A 21,309-nucleotide genomic window follows, 5' to 3' on the forward strand; every position below is an offset into this window, starting at 1 on the left:
ACCAACCACTGTTTTATTTTCTGTCTCCAAGAATTTGACTATACTAAAGCAGCTGAAAAAAGTGGAATAGTACAATATTTGTTCTTTTGTGTCTGGCTATTTCACTTAGTATAATGTCTTTAAGATTCTTATATATTGCAGAATGTTTCAGAATTTCCTCCATTTTTAAAGTTGAATGGGCCAGGCATGGTAGCTCATGCCTGTAATTCCAGCACTTTGGGAGGCCAAGGTGGGTGAATCACTTGAGGTCAGGAATTCAAGACCTGCCTGGTCAACATGACGAAACCTCATCTCTACTAAAAATAGAAAAATTAGCCAGGCGTGGTGGTGCGTGCCTGTGGTTCCAGCTACTTGGGAGGCTGAGCTAGGAGGATAACTTCAACCTGGGAGGTAGAGGTTGCAGTGAGTTGAGATTGCACCACTGCACTCCAGCCTGGGCAACAGAGCAAGACTCCATCTCAAAAAAAAAAAGTTGAATAATAATTCCTTGTAGGTATATGTCTTGAAGAAAAAACTTCTCCTCTACCCTCTATTTTGTGCCTGGAAGAGTGCAAATTAAAGTGACAGAAGGCATTAACAGGAGAATAAAGGTTTATTTATACGCATATGAATGCAACAAAAGCAGCAAGCTCATTAAGTGATTAAAGTTAGAGCTTACATATGTAACTTATGGGGAAAGGGAGGGCAGAGGAAAAGCTATGAGAAGAACAACTGGGTTTAGGAAAGACAAATGGGTTTTTAGGAGAATAAATGGAGATAACATTTTTATTATCTTGATAATTTTTTTATGTTGATAATTTTTTAAATGCAGGTGCCACTGATCCTTCCCTTGGCTTATTGCCATTCCTCAAGAGCACATTTATGTAGTAGGCTTACTTTCAGTGTCCCTGGGGGTTGACCCACCTCAAGAGGGGCTGTTTGATAGCCTCATTTTCTAGAACTTGCTGCTTTTAGTCACATAAGGGAAGCTCTGAGAAGACTTTGTTCTGCAGTCATGACGTCTAAAATGTCTTTTGTTTATAATAATCTTCATACTGAAGCAGGATATTTCCCTTACCCCTTCGTGGGATTTGCAATGGAGGTGCCCTGTTTACTCAGCCCACCACTCTCCTCGAAGGAGGGAGCATGTGAGCAAACAAGGTGAAAAGTGGAGTACATGAGTGCTGGAACTAGCTGACTGTTTTGGCGCTGGCAGGGTTAAACTCCACTCACTCGAACCTGCAGCATTAATCCTTGTGGGAGGGGGAGCACTCAGTCAGTGGGTGCAGGAGCCAGGGCAAGCACTTTCAGGCACCAGCAGGAGCAAATTCTGGGCAGGCCCAGTGGCAGCATCTAGGGGAGATACCTATGACCCCTGAAGCCCCAGAGAGTATGTTACAGTGCCCTTTTAGCTCTGCCATCTATGAATGGAGTATTAACAGTTCAGTGGGCTCTCTGCCTTTTCACATCAGGTGGCTGCCCTCTGCCAGTGAGGGCAAAGGGCCAGTGTGACAGCCTTTTGTATCCACACTTGTGGCTCCTGAGCTCTTGTCTGTATCCAGGAAAAATGAGGCTGCACAAACAAATTGAAGGATGGTAAATTCAGGGATTTTATTGCCAGTAAAGTAGCTGTCAGTGGGAAGGGGAGCTGCAAAGGGGATGGGGAGGTGGGTAGGTAATCTTCCACAGAAGTCCAGCCATCTCCAGCTGGATTCTTCTCTGAAGTTACACCATCAAGCTGTCCCTCTAAAGTCAAGCTGCTTCTTTCTGATGTCCACCTGTAGTCCCTGACATCCAGCTGTTTCTTCTCTCTGCTGGCTGAGTCTAGGGTCTTTATAGGCACAGGATGGGACAGGGCAAGGCCATGGGTCATTTAGGAAAAGGTAACATTCGAGCTGGAAAAAAGGGATAGAAGTTTTCACTTTAGGCCATGGTTTTAGGCTTGAGAGTGGGATTTTATCGGGGACCCACCCTTAAATTTCTCTGCCTCCTGTCACTATCAATACCAACTCTGAGGTTCCTATAGGTCCGCACCATGTGTACTGTATTTTGTTTTTCCATTCATCTGTTGAAGGATATTTAGGTTGTTTATACCTTGGACTGTTGTGAATAATGCTGTTATGAACATTGGTATATAAATATCTGTTGAAATCCCTGCTTTCAGTTCATTTTAGTATATACTCAGCAATAAAATTGCTGGATCATATGCTAATTCTACATTTAATTTTTGGGGAACTATACTGTTTTCTACAGCAAACAGCTGCACCAGTGTATATTTCCATTAGCAAAGCACAAGATTTCGGATTTCTCCACAATCTCTCCAACACTTGTTTGTTGGCTTTTTGTTCGTTTCTCAGGAGTATAAAGTGCTATCTTGTGTTTTGGTTTGCATTACCCTAACAATGAGTGATATTGAGCATCCTTTCGTGTGCTTATTTGGCCATCTTTATGTATTCTTTGGAGAAATATCTGTTCAAGTCCTTTGTCCATTTTCTTAAAGATCTGTTTTTTTTTGCCTGAGGGTTATTTACCTAAGAATAATTCTATGTTCTTATTTTCTTCTCTTTTTAGAAAAAATCTTCTCTATTTAAAAAAAAAAGAAATTCATGTTTATTTAAATTTAATTTTTATATTGTTTTGAGGCTGAGTTTCACTCCTCTTGTCCAGTCTGCAGTTCGATGGCACGATCTCAGCTCACCAGAACCGCCGCCTCCCGGGTTCAAGCAATTTTACTGCCTCAGCCTCCCAAGTAGCTGGGATTACAAGCATGCACCATCACGCCCAGCTAATTTTTTTGTATTTTTACTAGAGATGGGGGTTTCTCCATGTTGGTCAGGCTAGTCTTGAACTCACGACCTCAGGTGTTCCACCCATCTTGGCCTCCCAAAGTGCTGAGATCACAGGCATGAGCCACTGCACCTGGCCAGAAATTCATATTTATAAAGATCTCACCTGTCATACCCAATGTATTGAAATCCAGATTTGGGTATCAATTCTCTTCTTCATTTACTATTAACAGAATTGCCATTAACTTTGTTTAAAAAGTCCAAATGGCCCAAAATTACTATAACTTTCTTTTTCTTAAGTGCTCAGTTCCTTCCATCTCCTCCTTACTCTTTTCTGTAAGAAGTTCTTGCTTATTTTATTCTAGGCAACTATGTAGTCAGATCCCCTTTCTTACCCCTGTTTAATATTTGTGTCAAATTCTGTGTTTCTTAGGCTCCATTAGGTATCTGATATAGTTACATACTTACCTGAGGTGAGCAAAAATCACCTGGTAGCCAGCAAGCAGACCATCTGGAGGCAAAACTCCTTATCTGAGGAATTTAGAGGTATAATGAGGAGAGCAAAGATCACCTGGTGGTCATCAAGCAGGCCATCCAGAGGCAAAACTCTTTATTTGAGGAATTTAGAAGCAATTAGACTTCCCTGTTATCTAAAGCCAGCATCTGGTTACCAGGCTGCTTTCCTCCAAATTTATAAGTAGCTAGAATTTCTATATATCTCCTGAACGCATGTGTATCGAAACTCATTGTGCAGCCTTTGCTGACATCAAGGCACCAACATGTCTACAAATGTAATCATCTATTATGACCTACAAAAATAATATGGTCTAAATTACCCTTAAGCTCCTGCTTTAAGGTCTATAAATACCTCTAAGGAAAATCCACCAAGGCCCACTCTGTCCTCTCTTGCTGAACTGCCTTGCTACAGTGTTCTTTTTTTTTTTGAGACAGAGTTTCACTCTTGTTACCCAGGCTGGAGTGCAATGGCGCGATCTTGTCTCACTGCAACCTTCGCCTCCTGGGTTCAGGCAATTCTGCTGCCTCAGCCTCCTGAGTAGCTGGGATTACAGGCACGCACCACCTTGCCCAGCTAATTTTTTTTTTGTATTTTTAGTAGAGACGGGGTTTCACCATGTTGACCAGGATGACCTCGATCTCTTGACCTCGTGATCCACCCGCCTTGGCCTCCCAAAGTGCTGGGATTACAGGCGTGAGCCTTTCTGTCTAACAGAACTTAACTTTTCAAACCTGTACTGTGGTCAGTAAATTCTCTTTACTACCTGCGTGCCAATCACTTTCTGTTGCTGGGGCTCTGCCACCTTGCCCAGCATTACCAAATTAGTAATCTACTTTGGAAAGCTGGAAGCATTTTGCATACCAGCTTATGAAAGATCCTTCTCTTACCATCGAAGTCTGATCACTTTACAGAAAAAGTAGACCATTGTGAAAGGTAAAATTCACATTTTGTTTTGAACAACCAAAATTCCAACAGTAAACAGTAACATAGTGTTATGTACCTTAAATGAATTATGGTATATCCCTACAGTGGCGATAAAATAGTCATTTAAATTTATACTTAAAAATTTTTTTTATTATGTATTTATTTACTGAGACAGGGTCTCACTCTGTTGACCAGGCTGGAATGTCATGATCACAGCTCACTGCAGCCTCACTCTCCCAGGCTCAGGCTATTTTCCCTCCTCGGACTCCCAAGTAGCTGGGATTACAGACATGCCCCACCGTGCCTGGCTAATTTTTGTATTTTTAGTAGAGACAGCGTTTTGCCATGTTGGCTGGGGTGGTCTCAAATGCCCGTTCAAGTGATCCACCTGCCTCGGCTTCCCAAAGTGTTGGGATTACAGGCGTCAGCCACCATGCCTGGCCTCTTGGGCCTGTTTTATAGACACTACTAATCCCATTCACCAGGGCTCTGCCCTCATAACTCTGTCACCCCACAACAGTCCCCACCTCCAAATATCTTCACCTTGGGGGTTAGGATTTTAACATATGAATTTGTGGGGTCAGAAGGAACATAAACATTTTAGCATTCTGGAAGATTATGACTTTGGAAAATCATAAAAGACCTGTCTATAAAAGCAAGATGGGAGGAAAATGCAGTTAACTTATCGACAGCACTTACCTGTAGGTTTTAGGTTTGGGTACCTAGGTAGTCACCAGGCAGATAACAGTGCTAACAAATGCTTAGAGCTATGAAAATTCATCACATTTTTTGGAGTCAGCAGGGAAGTTGTTTATTTGTGGATACCAGAGCAATACAATCAGGAGGCTCTGTGTATCAGCGATGGACGGTCGCTTGACTTGATAGACCTTTTAGTCCTCTACCTTGGTAAATGTTTATTTAAATTCACTTATTAATGTTTATAAAACAGTTTTTTTTGTTGTTAAAAATCTAGGGCTTGGAATAAACAGATTTTACTAGCCTATACTTCTGCAGATATTGTTACCAGCATTTGTTACTGCTTACTAGTATTACATTTTTTTCACAAAGTACTAATGCATTTCTATTTTTCTTCCTTTCAAGATAAAAGAAAATTTTGTCATGGAGTCCCTACCATCTGTACCATCAACTGAAGGAAACAGTCAGCAAGGCAGATTTGATGACCTGGAAAATTTTAATTCATTAGCAAAAAGTAGTCTGGATTTAGGTTTGTGGCTTTTGTTTCTCATAAACACAAATTATATTATTTTGCAATTTCTCAGTTTTATGTTTGTATACATGAATTTCATTGTCATGTTTTTATTCATTGTGATGTTTTGAATTTACATCTGCTTATTAATTAATCTGCTTCAGAATACCTGAAAGAATAAACATGCCTCAGATTCCAACTTAAGGTTTTCAGATTCTGTTTTCTGAGACGGCTACATTTTCTCTGCCTCATGTTGCATTTTATTAGCAGTATGGATTGAAACTCAGACTGGTACCTTACATCAAATCTGAAATAAGTCTCTACTAATATATATTAAAATCTCTGATGCTCTTGAGTAATATTGTTAGCTCACTTAATGGGACTGTTAAATATTAATAAAGAAAGGCATATTTTAAACATTTATGAAACATTTTTATAGCCATATATTACAGTCAATTTTAGTACATTAATAACTTAGTTTCCATAAAAGAATTCTGAAAGTATAGTGCCTCTCCCTGCCTTCCCTCAATATCGATTCTTATATATCTTTTAAAACTTGACTTTAAAAAAGAATTTTTCTTCATCTAACACTGAGATAGCGAATGTCATTATAAAATTGACATCCCTAGGGAGATTGTTAAATTCTTTCCTAGCACTGGGATTTATAGAGTCATTGTTGAGGATTTGTGCTGTCCTTCACTTGTTATGACTACTTATAAGTCTTTCTCTGTGTTGTATGGCAATACGTTGTAAGGGGAGAGAGGGCTATAGAAAGTGATGTAACAGTTTTATGTGAGATTAGGATTCTGTTAAGCAAATTCTGAAAAATGAAATACTTAAGGCTAAAAGTTGAAGGCATTTCTGAGATGCTAACATACAGTTTCATGTAGGTCAAAACAGCATGGAAAAAAAAGAATATAGATACTTAATTTTAAATTTCTAAGATTAGATGAATCTACCCAAGTTTTCAAGATCATGATTAGGAGAAAAATGGGACTTCCCACCCTGCCCCCTCCCCAAAGTAAAGCTCTCCAGGTATATTGCTTTCTAAAATTCACCACATTTCTTATAGTTCTCTATTAAATAGTTGGAGAAGATTTATAGCACAAATGTTTGAGTAAATGAATAAATAGACAGTATCTGTTTCAGTACTATCAATACCTTAGCAAACTATCAATACTATAGCAGACTATGACATCCTTTTGGACCAGATGAGTCTTTTGGTTGGTGTGGGTACCTGTGCATTGTAGTATGATTAGCAGCGTCCCTGTCCTGTAACCCTAGATGCCAGTGGCACACCCTCTCCTAGTCATGATGAAAATCAAAATGTCTCCGGATATTGCCAAATGTCCCCTTGTTTATACTGTATAAACCGCTGGTTTACAGTGTCAAGAGCAAAGGAAATAGACTAGCTATATGGCCTGGTATTTGGGCAGAGGAGCACTGGAAAAAGAGGCAGTCACCTCTGTGGGAGGTGATTGTATCATGAGGGCACCCCGCTCTGGTCTCAGGATAGTGAGTGATTCTCAAGAGATCTGATGGTTTAAGTGTGTGGCACTTCCCACTTTGCACATGCTTGCCCCCTCTCCTGCTGCCATGTGGAGACATGCATGCTTCCCCTTCACCCTTCTGCCATGATTGTAAGTTTCCTGAGGCCTTTCTAGCCATGCTTTCTGTACAGCCTGTGGAACTGTGAGTCAATTAAACCTGTTTTCTTTATAAATTACCTAGTCTCTGGTAGTTCTTTATAGCAGTGTGAGAATGGATTAATAGAACTTTCATGTATCCTGGAGCATTGATTTTTTTTTTTAATTCTGTTTTTCTTTTTTTGAGACGGAGTTTCGCTCTTGTTACCCAGGCTGGAGTGCAATGGTGTGATCTCAGCTCACTGAAACCTCCGCCTCCTGGGTTCAGGCAATTCTCCTGCCTCAGCCTCCTGAGTAGCTGGGACTACAGGCACTCGCCACAATGCCCAGCTAATTTTTTGTATTTTTAGTAGAGACGGGGTTTCACCATGTTGACCAGGATGGTCTTGATCTCTTGACCTTGTGATCCACCCGCCTGAGCCTCCCAAAGTGCTGGGATTACAGGCGTGAGCCACCGGGCTCGGCCCAAAATTCTCTGTTTTTCTAACCTCTGTACCTCTGTTATGACCATTACCTGACAACTGCAGAGACCCTAAAGGACTCAATCTTTATCATGGGCTCCTGGGTTTCTCAGTGCACTTGGTGGACAGCTCTGTAAAGTGTAACTGTGCGAAGCGCTGTGACAGGTGAGAAATGTGTGTCTGTGCACCGACAGAGTCCATGGAGGAGGCAATGGGACCGAGGGCACGGGGAGCCTTTGTGTGGAGCAATTCATGAAGTTTTAAACTGCACCAACTTGTGCAACTGAGTGGTGTAGTTTTACAGGATACTTTTTCCGGTGTAGCTGGATGGGACATAACTCTGCAAATAGAACCAGTTCTGTTCTGAAAACTCTGGTTTTAGGCCATTCCTGCCTGAGTGCCAGTCCTGCCCCGATCCTTCCTTCTTAGTGGGGAGGAGGTAGACATCGACAAAGCTAGAACTGTGGAGCAATGCTTTGATTGTTGTGTGGGAATGGAGGCCTTAGTGCAGGGGAGCAAAGGGGCATAAGGGGATGAGGGAAAGGTAACTGAGACTTACTTTAATCCCACCTGACCGTGACAGTATTTTCTCCCCATATCTGCTACATTGCCAACCGATTCGACCCTGATTCCAAAGTTTCTAGATGAAATAAAAAGCAGAAGTGATAGTGAGTTTATTAGAAAATTTGTTTAAGATGAATACATGGAAAGAGTTTTGGTGATGATTATAGGAAAAGTTTGAGGCTGGCTTTGGTGGCTCATACCTGTAATGCTAGCACTTCGGGAGGCCAAGGCAGGGGGATCACTTGAGCCCAGGAGTTTGAGACCAGCCTGGGCAACATAGGGAGACCCCATCTCTATTTTTTAAAGTTTTAAAAGAGTATCTACATTGCTTAGTCCGAGGTCATTTATGGTTTTCTACTAAGGCAAGTACCCCAAATATACTATGAACTTTAAGGTACACAATTCATCATATTCTTCTTTTTTTTTTTTTTTTTCGAGACGGAGTTTCACTCTTCTTACTACCCAGGCTGGAGTGCAATGGCGTGATCTCGGCTCACTGCAACCTCCGCCTCCTGGGTTCAGGCAATTCTCCTGCCTCAGCCTCTTGAGTAGCTGGGATTACAGGCACACGCCACCATGCCCAGCTAATTTTTTGTATTTTTAGTAGAGATGGGGTTTCACCATGTTGACCAGGATGGTCTCAATCTCTTGACCTTGTGATCCACCTGCCTCGGCCTCCCAAAGTGCTGGGATTACAGGCTTGAGCCACTGCGCCCGGCCCATCATATTCTTATAAACGTGATAAGAACAATTGGCTGAGAATAATTCATCATATTCTTATAAACATGGTAAGAACAATTGGCTGAGAATTTATAATGAATTACTGTGGTACATCCTATGAGTGATTAGTGGGTTTATGCCAGCACAGGTACAGGTCTCTAACATAGACCATAGGACTCTATGCACAGGTTGCCTTGGTGAGTCTTTTTCTAAGGAAATGGGGTAATGGCACAGATGGCACTTTGGATAAATTCCCACATTCCAGGAAATTGGGAGGGATTGTCAGTATGTTGGATGACAGAGCTAAGTTCCAAAGTGACCCTGATGATGTAGAATGAAGCCTCCATCAAATAAGATGAAATATTAAAAAAGAAGAAGAAGAAAAGTTTGAAGCTGTGCTGTTTGGACCCATAACCTAACTGCCCACTTCTCAGATGGGAGAGACGTTGTTGGTAATTTGTTTTCTATCATTGCAGAGTTCTTCAGTGTGGTGAGAAGAACAAATAAGGCTCACAGGACTTAGGGTTTTAGAATTTTTCATTTTTTTTTGAAGCCCAACTACTTCTGGGTCCATTCTTTTGCTTGGTATATAGCTAAGCAACAGTGCTTTTTATCGTGGCAAATCAAAATATTGGTAAAATTCCATCTTTTTCAAATCAAGCCTCCTCCTCATGCTGTTCCTTCTACCTAGAATGGTATTGCACATTTTTATGGGACTGATTCCCTATCACCATCCAGGTTTTTGACTATCATCGATTTTTTTCCCTCCCCCCTCCCTCCCTCCCTCCCTCCCTCCCTCCCTCCCTCCCTCCTTCCTTCCTTCCTTCCTTCCTTCCTTCCTTCCTTCCTTCCTTCCTTCCTTCCTTCCTTCCTTCTTCCTTCCTTCTTCCTTCCTTCCTTCCCTTCTTCCTTCTTTCAGAGTCTCACACTGTAACCCAGGCTGGAGTGCAGTGGCACGGTCTTGGCACACTGCAACCTCCACCTCTCAGGTTCAAGCAAGTCTCCTGCCTCAGCCCCCTGAGTAGCTTGGATTGCAGGTACACACCACCACATTCAGCTAATTTTTATATTTTTAGTAGAGATGGGGTTTCAGTATGCTGGCCAGGCTGGTCTCAAACTCCTGACCTCAAGCGATCCACCTGCCTCACCCTCCCAAAGTGCTGAGATTGCAGGCATGAGCCACCACGCCCGACCAACTACTCCATCTAAAATAACCTGTTTCGTTCTGTTCCTACCTGTTGCTTTATTTTTCTTCTTAGAACTTACCATGTCTTGGAATCATGCTATGTTCATTCTGTGTCTCTCTCCACAAGAATGTGAGCTCCCAAGAATAGGAACTTTGTCAGTTTTGTACACTTAGCTATCTCTAATCCCTAGAATAGTTCCTGGCAAGTAGCGGGTGCTCTATAAACATTTGTTAAGTGAATTTGTGAATGCGTGAATGAAGAACAGCTACAGAATGTTGAATACACTTAAAGGTATTTTTGTAGCATCAGCTTCTTCCCCCAATAGCCACAGAAGTAAAATACTTAAAGTTTTGTGTCTTCTCACATTTATTTGATGGGAAACAAAACAAAACATAGAAGGTGCATTAGAACTTTTTTCTTTGTTTTATATATATATACGTACGTATATATACATACATATATACATATATGTATATATGTATATATATTGGATATATGTATTTGTAGAAAGTGATTTATTTAGAGAGAGAGAGAAATGGGAAGGAAAGAGAAAGAAACAGCTAACTCTCACACTGAGTGAGAGAATGCAGAAAGAATCCAGGAGAAGAAATCAGCTTCCACACTGAGTGGAAGGGAATAGGGAGAGATGGAGTTTAGGAGGGGAAGACAGGCTTCCACGAGAGAGTGTGGAAGGGGACTCCAGAGGGGAAATCCAGGAGAGAGAGACGGCTTCCATGAAGGGAGTGTTCGTGGAAGAGGACCTAAACATGGAGTCCCCTTTGTTAGCATTTTCTAGGTTAAGCTCCACCAGATAGTTTTTAAAGCCACAAAAGGTATGCAAACCAAAAAATAGATGTCCACAATCTTGATGAGTATATGCGCTTGATTTACTATCATTTGGATAAAAGCTACATTACTATTACTAAACCCAGTACAATAGTATTTCATCATATACATGTTTGAGCTTTCAGTCATACTTTAATAACATAATATGTAATATTTTAAAATAGTTTTTCTTCCAAGAACATAGTGTTCAAAGAAATACATTGCAGGAAAAACTGTTCTGGCCACCATGGTGGCTCACACCTGTGATCCCAACACTTCGGGAGGCCAAGGCAGGCGGATCACTTGAGTTCAAGACCAACCTGGCCAACACGACAAAACCCTGTCTCTACTAAAAATACAAAAATTAGCTGGGTGTGATGGTGCACACCTGTAATCTCAGCTACTCAGGTGGCTGAGGCATGAGAATCTCTTGAACCTGGGAGGTGGAGGTTGCAGTGAGCTGAGATCACACCATTGCACTTCCAGCCTGGGCAACAGAATGAGCCTCTGTCTCAAATAAAAACAATGCAAAAACCTATTTTAACTGTGGTTTGTGGTTCCTGTGAAGCTGCCCCCATAGGCTGCAGGATAAGGCTTCTGAGGTGAAATTCAGGGTCCTCCCCAGCATACAAGGTCCCCACGGCTGGGCTCTCCTGGATATCTCCACTGCCTACTTTATGTATTCCTCACTCTGCACTGAGCTGTGCATGCTAAACTCTTCCAAACATCATGCTATTCTCTGTCTTTCTAGAAAATAGAGAACCAATAGTGCCTTAGGTTTCCCAATGCTTTGCACAATACCTTGTAGATAGATTTTGTTTTATTTTATTGTTTTTTTTTTTTTTTTGAGACAAGGTCTATCTTTGTTGCCCAGGCTGGAGTGCAGTGGCACAATCTCAGCTCATTGAACCCACCTCCCAGGGTTCAAGTGATTCTCCTACCTCAGCCTCCCGAGTAGCTGGGTTTAGAGGTGTGTGCCAACATGCCTGGCTAAGTTTTGTATTTTTAGTAGAGACGGGTTTCACCATGTTGGCCATGCTGGTCTCAAACTCCTGATCTCAGATGATCCACCCACCTCAGCCTTCCAAAGTGCTGGGATTACAGGCTTGAACTATTGCTTCTGGCCCAATTCTAGGCTCGTCATTTACCTTGTGTGATTAGGCACAATTATTTTAGGTTCCCTGTTTTTATCATTTGAATAAATGACATTCCCAAATCACTGAAGGTATTTAATTGGAAGTCTCATAGCTCCTTAAGGAGATTATCAAAGATACACATGTTTTGTAGAATGAACTGTGGGATGCACAATAGATGCAACTTCCATTCTAATCAGGACATCAGCTGTATATTTCTTTGTTTTTCTACCTAGGAAAACAGTATACTCATTATTTTTTAAACTTAAAAACTCATTGTTGGTTTATTAAGCAAGTTTTGTATTTGCTTGTTCAGAAATGTTTGCCAGGTGCTTTCTGTATAGGAATGCTGCTCTGGGTCATGAGGGTGGAGCAGTGAACAAAATAAAGTCAGCCCTCGTGGAGCCCACGTTCCGGCGAGGGCAGACAATGACAAATTAATGTGTAATATAATCACTACAATAGATCATATGTTGATATATATAGAGAGAGAGTAAGCACAGTATAACTAGCATATATAGATGTCTGTGTGGGTATGTACACATATATTTTCTATACATATCCTCACACACACTACATAAAGATAACACATATGGTACAATACATAGGATTCAACACTGTGGTTTTCTATGGAGAGGAAATTGGGCTGTGTTATAATGGTTTATCACTTAAAAACAGAATATTGGCCAGGCACAGGTGCTCATGCCTGTAAACCCAGCATGAGCTTTTTACTGCTTTTAAAAGCTTTTTACTGCTTTATTTCTGGGAAAATAAAGCAGTAAAAACAGAAATTTTGAGGAGGAGTCCTATTTTATTTATATGGAGTAATTTGGCTGTTTTAGTAGGATGACATTTGAATGACACTTGAGTAAAGGAAGCCAGCCCTGTGTGAAAACACTTGGGATATGGTTGAGAGAACAAGAAATGCAAAGTTCTTGAGGAGGTTGTGTGAAGTGTGTTCCTGGAGGATAAACAAGATAATGCAGATAAACAAAAAGTAGAAATAAAAAATCGTTTGCAGAGGTCAACATGATTTGGTTTACAGTCTTCCAGATTTTTTCTAGTTTCTATGAAATTCTACCTATCTACCCCCATAGCTGTCTCCTCTCAGCTTTCTCCCTCAACCCCAGAGCTTCTGGGTTTCTTTTTCCTTTTGTTTTTATTTTTGAGACAAGGTCTCGCTCTGTTGCCCAAACTGGAGTGCAGTGGTGACATCACACCTTACTGGGATCATCCTCTCCGACTCAAGTGATCCTCCTGCTCAGCCTCCCGAGTAGCTGGGATTACAGCCACGCTCTACCAAGCCTGGCTAATGGAGTTTCAACATGTTGCCCAAGCCGGTCTTGAATTCTTGGGCACAAGCAATTCATCTGCTCAACCTCCTAGAGTGCTGGGTTTACAGATATGAGCACCTGTGCCTGGCTGCTATTCAGTTTTTAAACAATAAACCATTATAACACAGCTCAACTTTCTCTCCTTAGATAACCATGGTGTTGAATCCTATTGTATTGTAGACAATATCTTTATATAGTGTGTGTGTGAGAATGTGTATAGATAACATATGTGGACATACCCACACAGACATCTATATATGATAGTTATACTGTGCTTACTATGTATACATATATCAACATGATCTATTGTGGTGAGACTAGAGGAGCTTTCTTTAGTTTATTTGGGCAAATATGAGGAGAAAATACTAGCTTTTAATTTCTTAAATTAACATGATAATTGTATTATATACTACTGGCAAGGACATAAGAAGTAAAGTCCAAAAATGTTGTCCCCACCATAACTTCTCAAGCTTGTTATGTGAACCCTCCTAAGTAGAAATCAAAGTTAATAAGAATTTGTTAGGAAGTTTGTTGTAAATATTTAAATAAATTATGGCAATCTGTACCTTTTACTTGCTGGTAAAAAATTAGCCAAATTTCTTGACCTTACTTTTCCTATCTATAAAATATGGTTGATAGTATCTTTTCTTTCTAACTCATAGTTTATTGTGAGAATTAAATGAACAAGTGTAGGCTGGGCATGGTGGCTTATGCCTGTAATCTCAGCACTTTAGGAGGCCGAGGTCAGGAGTTCGAGACCAGCCTGGCCAACGTGACAAAACTCCATCTCTATTAAAAATACAAAAATTATTGTATTTTTACATGCACCACTATGCCTATAGTCCCACCTACTCAGGAGGCTGAGGCAGGGAGAACTGCATGAACCCAGTAGGTGGAGGTTGCAGTGAGCCGAGATTGCACCACTGCACTCCAGCCTGGGCAACAGAGTGAGACTCTGTCTCAATAAATAAATAAATAAATAAATAAATAAATAAATAAATAAGAACAAGTGTAAAAGAATTCTGAAATTTATAAACAAAGCTCTTTTAAAAATATATTTTATTTGGTTTATTTGTTATTCTGTGGATTTTTTTTTTAATCAGTGAAATGTCACAGTACTTATTGGGAAAGCTTAGTTGATAAGAAAATGTAAGATTAGATTTTTCAGTAATATCAATATTGCATAAATGTCATTTTTTCAGTAAGGCCACTGAAAATTGTAACCATCTTCTGTTGAACAATTCCTATGCTCCTTCCTTCTTTATTTTTCACCATTGTACTTATCATCATCTGATATACTGAAGCCTTTATTTATTTACTTTAATATTTTCAGTCTCCTACCTGGAAGTGTCCCCTCCCACAGTAGGCGTGCATACCTAGTTGTTGAATGACTGAAGGAGAATGAATGCCTCTTGTGTTTACTGTCATCTGGATTTGCTCTTCAGGCATGATCCCGAATGATGGTCCTAGCTTGCTCATTGACCTTCCTGCTGTGGCTGAAAGTAGGGAGCAAGAAGAGTTGCCTTTATGTCAACACCAAGCAACACAAGTTATTTCCAAGGCCTCAGCATACACAGGAGTGTTGTCTTCTAGATATGCCACTGATACATGGTATGATATCATTTCTATTTGTTTTCGCATTATAAAATAGTAGAGTTTTTTTTTGCTTCAAAAATGCACGATTTTTATGGAACATTTGGAAATTACAGATAATACATGATTTTTGTGGAACATTTGGAAAATACAGAAAAATATTATGAATAAAATTGACTATATTTGACAATTACTATGAGAATTTTATATACTTAAATTTTGCTGTATGTACAATTTGGTTTCTTGCAGTTGTGTACAAAATGGATTAGATAGAGCATTTGCTTAGAGAATGGGAGATTAATTCAGAGTTTAAGAACTCAAGCAAATTCACTTGAGGACAAATTAAAAGAGGACCAATTTAAAAGTGAGAAAATCTGGGCCGGGCGCGGTGGCTCATGCCTGTAATCCCAGTACTTTGGGAGGCCAAGGCGGGTGGATCACGAGGTCAACAGATCGAGACCATCCTGGTCAACATGGTGAAACCCTGTCTCTACTAAAATTACAAAAATTAGCTGTGCATGGTGAAGCGTGCCTGTAATCCCAGCTACTCAAGAGACTGAGGCAGGAGAATTGCCTGAACCCAGGTGGCGGGTGAGTCGAGATCACGCCATTGCACTCCAGCCTGGGTAACAAGAGCAAAACTCCATCTCAAAAAAAAAAAATAATAATAATAACTAAATAAATAAAAGTGAGAAAATCTACAAGAATCCCTGGACTCATTTCATGTTGGGTGTAAGAGGGGGTAGTTGAGGATGACTTGTGTTTCTGGATGAGTAAACTAGACAGATAGTGAGAAATTCATGTAATAATACAATACTATAGGAGCATGAACGGGTTGGAAGGGAAAATGATGAGTTCAGTTTGGAACATGTTGAGGGTTCAAGTATCCAAAGAACAACAGAGTTCAATGGAATCAATGTGGGTCTGGGAATTAATGTTGAGATCTTTCTGAACACGGGTAATTAGGAACAAGATCAAGTGTAGGTGAACTCTTTGATTTGAATGGTCTTCAACATGAAGCTCAAACAATAAGACGAGCATAGGGCCAAGACTGGAGTCCTGCAAAACAGCAATATTTAAGGTATGAGCAGATGAAGAAAGGGGTGAGCTGGAATGAACAAAGGGTAGGAGAAAATTAGTGTACTAGAGATTGACAAAGAAATCAAAGGAAGAGAATATTTTTACAAAAGGTTCATCATAGACTGTGTTCATATTGCTAGTAAGATCAATCTAGATAAGACAGATAAGTTTTCCTGGGGCTTGGCCACTTGGCCACATGGATGCTCTTGGTAAGCATTGAGCATTGTTAGTAGAGTAGAAATCAGAGAGTAGTGTGTTTAGAATTGAACACAAGAACATTTTAAGAACTGACCAGTGTTTTGAAAATCCTGGTCATGGGTCAGGTGTGGTGGCTCACGCCTATAATCGAAGCAGTTTGGGAGGCCGAGATGGGTGGATCACCTGAGGTCAGGAGTTCGAGACCAGGCTGGCCAACATGGTGAAACCCCATCTCGACTAAAAATATAAATATTAGCCAGGCATGGTGGCAGGCGCCTGTAATCCCAGCTACTTGGGAGGCTGAGGCAGGAGAATCACTTGAACCCAGGAGGTGGAGGTTGCAGTGAGCTGAGATCATACCACTGCACTCTCGTCTGGGCAACAGAGCAAGACTCCATCTCAAAAAAAAAAAAAAAGGAATACATGTTACTTAGATAACTAGAGGGTATTAATGGATCAAGGCAAGGGGGAAAGTATATATATATATATATATACTGTATGTAAGACATACAACATGTATATTACATATTGCTATATTCATATGTATATGAAACTTAAGAGAATTGTATTTGCTTGTGGAATATGTAGATGCCATATAGGGGTTAATTAAATATACTCTGTGGGGATGATGGAGGGAGAAGAGAATATTGCACACTTGGAATAACCTTTGATAGTTTGTTAGGAAGAAACTCACCTCTTCCACTGAGATAGGTGCTAGGAAGGAAAGGAAGGTCTGGGTGTAGGTACTTTTTATACCTTGGGGGCAGGAATCCAAAGGGATTTTTGTCCAATGACAATCTTTGTTTGTTTCTGTCACTTAGAAGAAGGTTATTTGCTACTAAGAGTGATGAAGTGCTAATAAAGTAGGCATTAAAAGGAGAGGTGTTGGAGCAGAGATTAGCTTTCGAAAGCGTGGTGGGAGAGTCACCACCTCGTGGTAGGGAGGAGTTTAGAGAAATATTTACCCTCTTTTTTCCAGGGCCCCAGGGAGTGAGAGAATGAGCTTCACCCACTTGATTGTGGTATATTTGGCAGAGAACCAGAGCTGTTGAAGAGGAGGTTCAGTGGACGTTCAGTGAAGAGGTCAGGGTGTGGATAGTTTGTTTACAATTCTAGCAGATTCCATGGAGAGTGATGGCTGATGTGCATGGCAGGTCTTGAGGTGTCGTGTGACAAAAGAAGCACATCTGAAGGAAAACCCAGAAAGGTGTGGCATCATGAGTATGGAGATAAGTGCACAAAGGCGTTGGAGGTTTCGGTAAAGCATAGGAAGGATGAGAGATGGGGTGGGCTTCCTTGGCTTTAAATGTTTTTGTGAAAAATCTCAATCCAAGTATGATTTTTGTGTTGACATGGGAGATATCTTAGATTTAGATGAGACACATTTCTCTGTTCAGCCATCTGAACTTTTACCCAGTTTTAGACAGAAAGTGCATCAAAAGTTGTTCTCCGTGCTTCTGCATAGCCCATATCTGAGTGGAATGAAGGGATATAGAAAGGCCCAACAGCTTCTCTACTCTGCAAAAGCAGGCTGGTGTGCAGCAGGAGAGTTCTGCTGGGCCTGAAGTTCTAAGAGCACTTCATCACTCTTAGTCCTAACATGCTATCCAGTGCAGCCCCTGGAGGAACACAGTGATAACGTAAGCAACGGATTTGTTTCCTTAGGACAGATGCCCGAAAGTGGAGAAGTTAGGAAAATATTTTATGGCTTTTTCTATAGTTAAATTTTTTTCTTATTTCTTTTTGTTTTTGAGACAGGGTCTCACTCTATTGCCCAGGCTGGAGTGCAGTGGCGCCATCTCAGCTTACTGCAACCTCTGCTTCCCAGGTTCATGCCATCCTCCCACCCCCACCTCCTGAGTAGCTGGGACTACAGGCATGAGCCACCAAGCATGGCTACTTGGATAATTTTTGTACTTTTTTTTTTTTTGTAGAGTTGGGGTTTTGCCATGTTGGCCAGGTAGTCTGAAACTCCTGGGCTTAAGCAATCTGCCTGCCTCAGCCTCCCAAAGTGCTCAAATTATTTTTCCATGACATACCTTTGTTTTTTAAAATTTCTCTTTTGCTTAGTGTGAATAGTTGAATCTGGCAGAAGAATGCAGAAATGAGGCTGCTTCTCTGAACTGTAGAATTGTAACTGTAGAATGAGAAGAATCAGAAAAGATCTAAACAAACTTCCAAGTCCACCCCTCCTTCCTTGGAGTTTGTGTCTTACTCATATTGACCTCAGCTTCAGAGAGGGAAGATGTACTTTATTCTTATCTCATCGCTTTTTATTCTAAAGTGAGTGTTCGACAAGCTGATTTCTTATGCAGCCACGGGCGTTTAAGGACTCCAATGTAACCTTGTCTTAGGAGATTAGTCTTGTACTTGAAAGTTCTTTTTTGGCTTGCTATTGGAGATTTAGGGTATATTTAAATTCCAGCAGGTTCCAGAAGAGTTCCTGTAAATCATACTCCTTCTTTTAATCTTTAAGGGTATGCCCCATGGACTTAGGTTCAGAGGTGAATATTTACTGCCACTCAGGAGCCTGCCTGAGTAATGCATAGATTATTTTAGATGATAGTCTTTCAGATAATCAGGGTGTCATGAAGTGGTAAATAGTATTTTACAGTTTCTTCCTTGCATTGATTTTTGTCAGTGGAGGAGGTGAGCTTCCTCCTATCAAACTATCAAGGGTTATTCCAAGTGGGTTATTCTCAGGAGAGTTGTATGTCTACGTGCGTGCGCATGCATCTGTGTGTGTGTGTGTGTGTGAGTGCACCAAGGGTAAGTATCTAATGATTGTGATGTTTTATCTACACTGCACTTTCACACCAACTTCTCCTTACATTGGGAGGCAGGACTGGTATTAACAGGTAAGGTGTCCCTTGAAAGTAGAGATCTGTAGAAAGGGGACTGTGGGCAGGCAGGGTATAATTCTGTGGAAGGAATTCAGGTGCTCTTGTTCAGAGCACAGTAGTCCCCCCTTATACTCAAGGGATATGTTCCAAGACCCCCACTCATGCCTGAAACCACAGACAGTACCAAGCCCTATCTACATGATCTTTTCTCTGTACATACATACCTATGATAAAGTTTAATTTGTAAATTACATACAATAAGAAATTTACAACAATAACTAGTAATGAAATAGATCAGTACTGCCACAGCTGATCTGATAACCAAGATGGCTACTGAGTGACTTCTGGGCAGGCAGTTTATATAGCGTATGCATATGCTGGACAAAGTGGTGATTCACATCCCAGGCTGGACAGCAAGGTATTTCTTCATGCTACTCTGAACAGCATGCAATTTAAAACCCATGAATTGTTTATTTCTGAAATGTTCCATTTAAGAGTTTTGCTGTTACTTCAGTTGACCACAGGTAACTGATACCAAGGAAAGTAAAACCGCAGAAAACAAAACCTCAGCTGAGTGGAGGGGACTACCGTATTCTTTGTTTCCAAGGTCACTTGAGATTGTGTTTTCAGACGTCACCTGGTTTCAGTCTTTTTCTTCCTCATCTCTGTTATTTTTGGCTGTTTAAAGACCTATGGGTGCCCCTAGTGGGGACGTGGGTATTTCTCAGACATGAGGAGGTCTGTGGTATGGATGTAGTATGAGTGCTGTTCAGATCTTCTGGTGTTTATATCTGTTACCTTGAAAGGGTTTTCTTTGTATCTATATTTTCTTACCTGTAAAGTAGGTAGTTCTATATATTGAATAACAATGCATACAAGCGAGGGATGGTGGCTCACGCCTATAATCCTAGCACTTTGGGAGAATCACTTGAGGCCAGGAGTTCAAGACCAGCCTGTGCAACATAGTGAGAACCTGGCACTAAAAAAATGTAAAGTAAGCCTGGCATGGTGGCGCATGCCTGGGGGCCTAGGCAGAGGATCTCTTGAGCCCAGTAGTTCAAGGTTACAGCAAGCTATGATCACACCACTGCACTCCAGCCTGGCAATCACAGTGAGAACCTGTAGCTATTTTTTATTGTATTTTTTTCTTCTTCTTTGAGACAAGTTCTTGCTTCGTCACCCAGGCTAGATTGCCGTGGTGTGATCATGGCTCACTGTAGCCTTGACCTCCCAGGCTCAAGTAGTCCTCCCACCTCAGCCTTTCAAGTAGCTGGGATCACAGCCACCTGCCACCATGAATGCCTAATTTTTAAATTTTCTGTAGAGACAAGATCTTAGTATGTTGCTTGGGCTGGTCTAAACTCCTGGCCTCAAGCAATCCTCCTACCTTGGTCTCCCAAATTGCTGGGATTATAGGTCTGAGCCATAGCGTCTGGTCTAGTTTTTTTTTAAGTGCATGTAAAAGATTTATACAATTTTATTGTCAACTATAAGTTAATAAAACTGGGAAAGGATGCATTTAACAGACTTTACTGTAACAGCCTTGCTGATAGTAAATGGTTAATAGAAGGTTTGCAGTGATGTTGGTCACAGTGACAATGACAGGCTCATGCGCCCTGATGTATACCCAGGGTGGTATTCATTGTTGCTGGGTTTATTAAAACACTCAAGGAGATTGTTGGTTTAAAAAAAAAAAAGTAATAAGATAGGATCAAATCACAGTAGAGCCATGTGTCAGAGGCTGATGTCTGGGAAGATGATAAACTTTAGAAGAAAGACATACTTAAAATGGGGAAAACAAATCATGTTGTAGATGTAATAGTATGCAAATGAGTAGAAATGGTTTCAGGTATTGGATACTTTGTTAGGACCAGTGGGAGGAGAAATAGGAGGCTAGGTGTCATAGCTAGGGAAAGGATTAACTGAGTTAATGTGATATTTTAAGGTCCCAACACCGTGCCTGGCATCTAGTCCCTTCTACATAAATGGTGGATATTTAATAGGTTCATATTTGAATCAGACTGCCAAAACTTATGTGTACATTCAGAACATCAGGAGAAGGAGGAAAAGGGAGAAAATGAATATTTGCATTTCAGAGAGGGCTACTCTGGAGTGTGAGTTGGGAGAAAAAAGGGGGTTTGTGGGAGTTTATGGCCTCAAGTATGTCACACTTCCCAGTTCTTACAGTGCTGTTGCAGTAGTGACCCACACTGCAGATGAGGGTGAATGTGAACAATTAGGACAAGAGTTACATGGAAATACTACACTAATGCCTTCGAAAATATACTTAGAGCTTTGATTACTAATTCAGG

The 21,309-nt window shown here is 40.8% G+C and overlaps 1 protein-coding gene across 30 annotated transcripts in view; it reads left to right on the top strand.

Annotated features, from left to right (window-relative positions):
- The window catches only part of PATJ (PATJ crumbs cell polarity complex component), a 411,839-nt gene that overhangs the window by 120,036 nt on the left and 270,494 nt on the right, over positions 1–21,309 (top strand). For all 30 annotated transcript variants that reach the window (XM_078332015.1, XM_078332024.1, XM_078332028.1 and 27 more), the window contains 2 exons: positions 5,308–5,431; positions 14,729–14,894. In XM_078332015.1, the coding sequence (XP_078188141.1) occupies positions 5,308–5,431; positions 14,729–14,894 (290 nt within the window). The remainder of the gene's footprint in view (positions 1–5,307; positions 5,432–14,728; positions 14,895–21,309) is intronic.

Source organism: Callithrix jacchus, chromosome 7 (assembly GCF_049354715.1).
Source record: "Callithrix jacchus isolate 240 chromosome 7, calJac240_pri, whole genome shotgun sequence".
In the NCBI taxonomy this organism is placed as follows: Eukaryota; Metazoa; Chordata; class Mammalia; order Primates; family Cebidae; genus Callithrix; species Callithrix jacchus.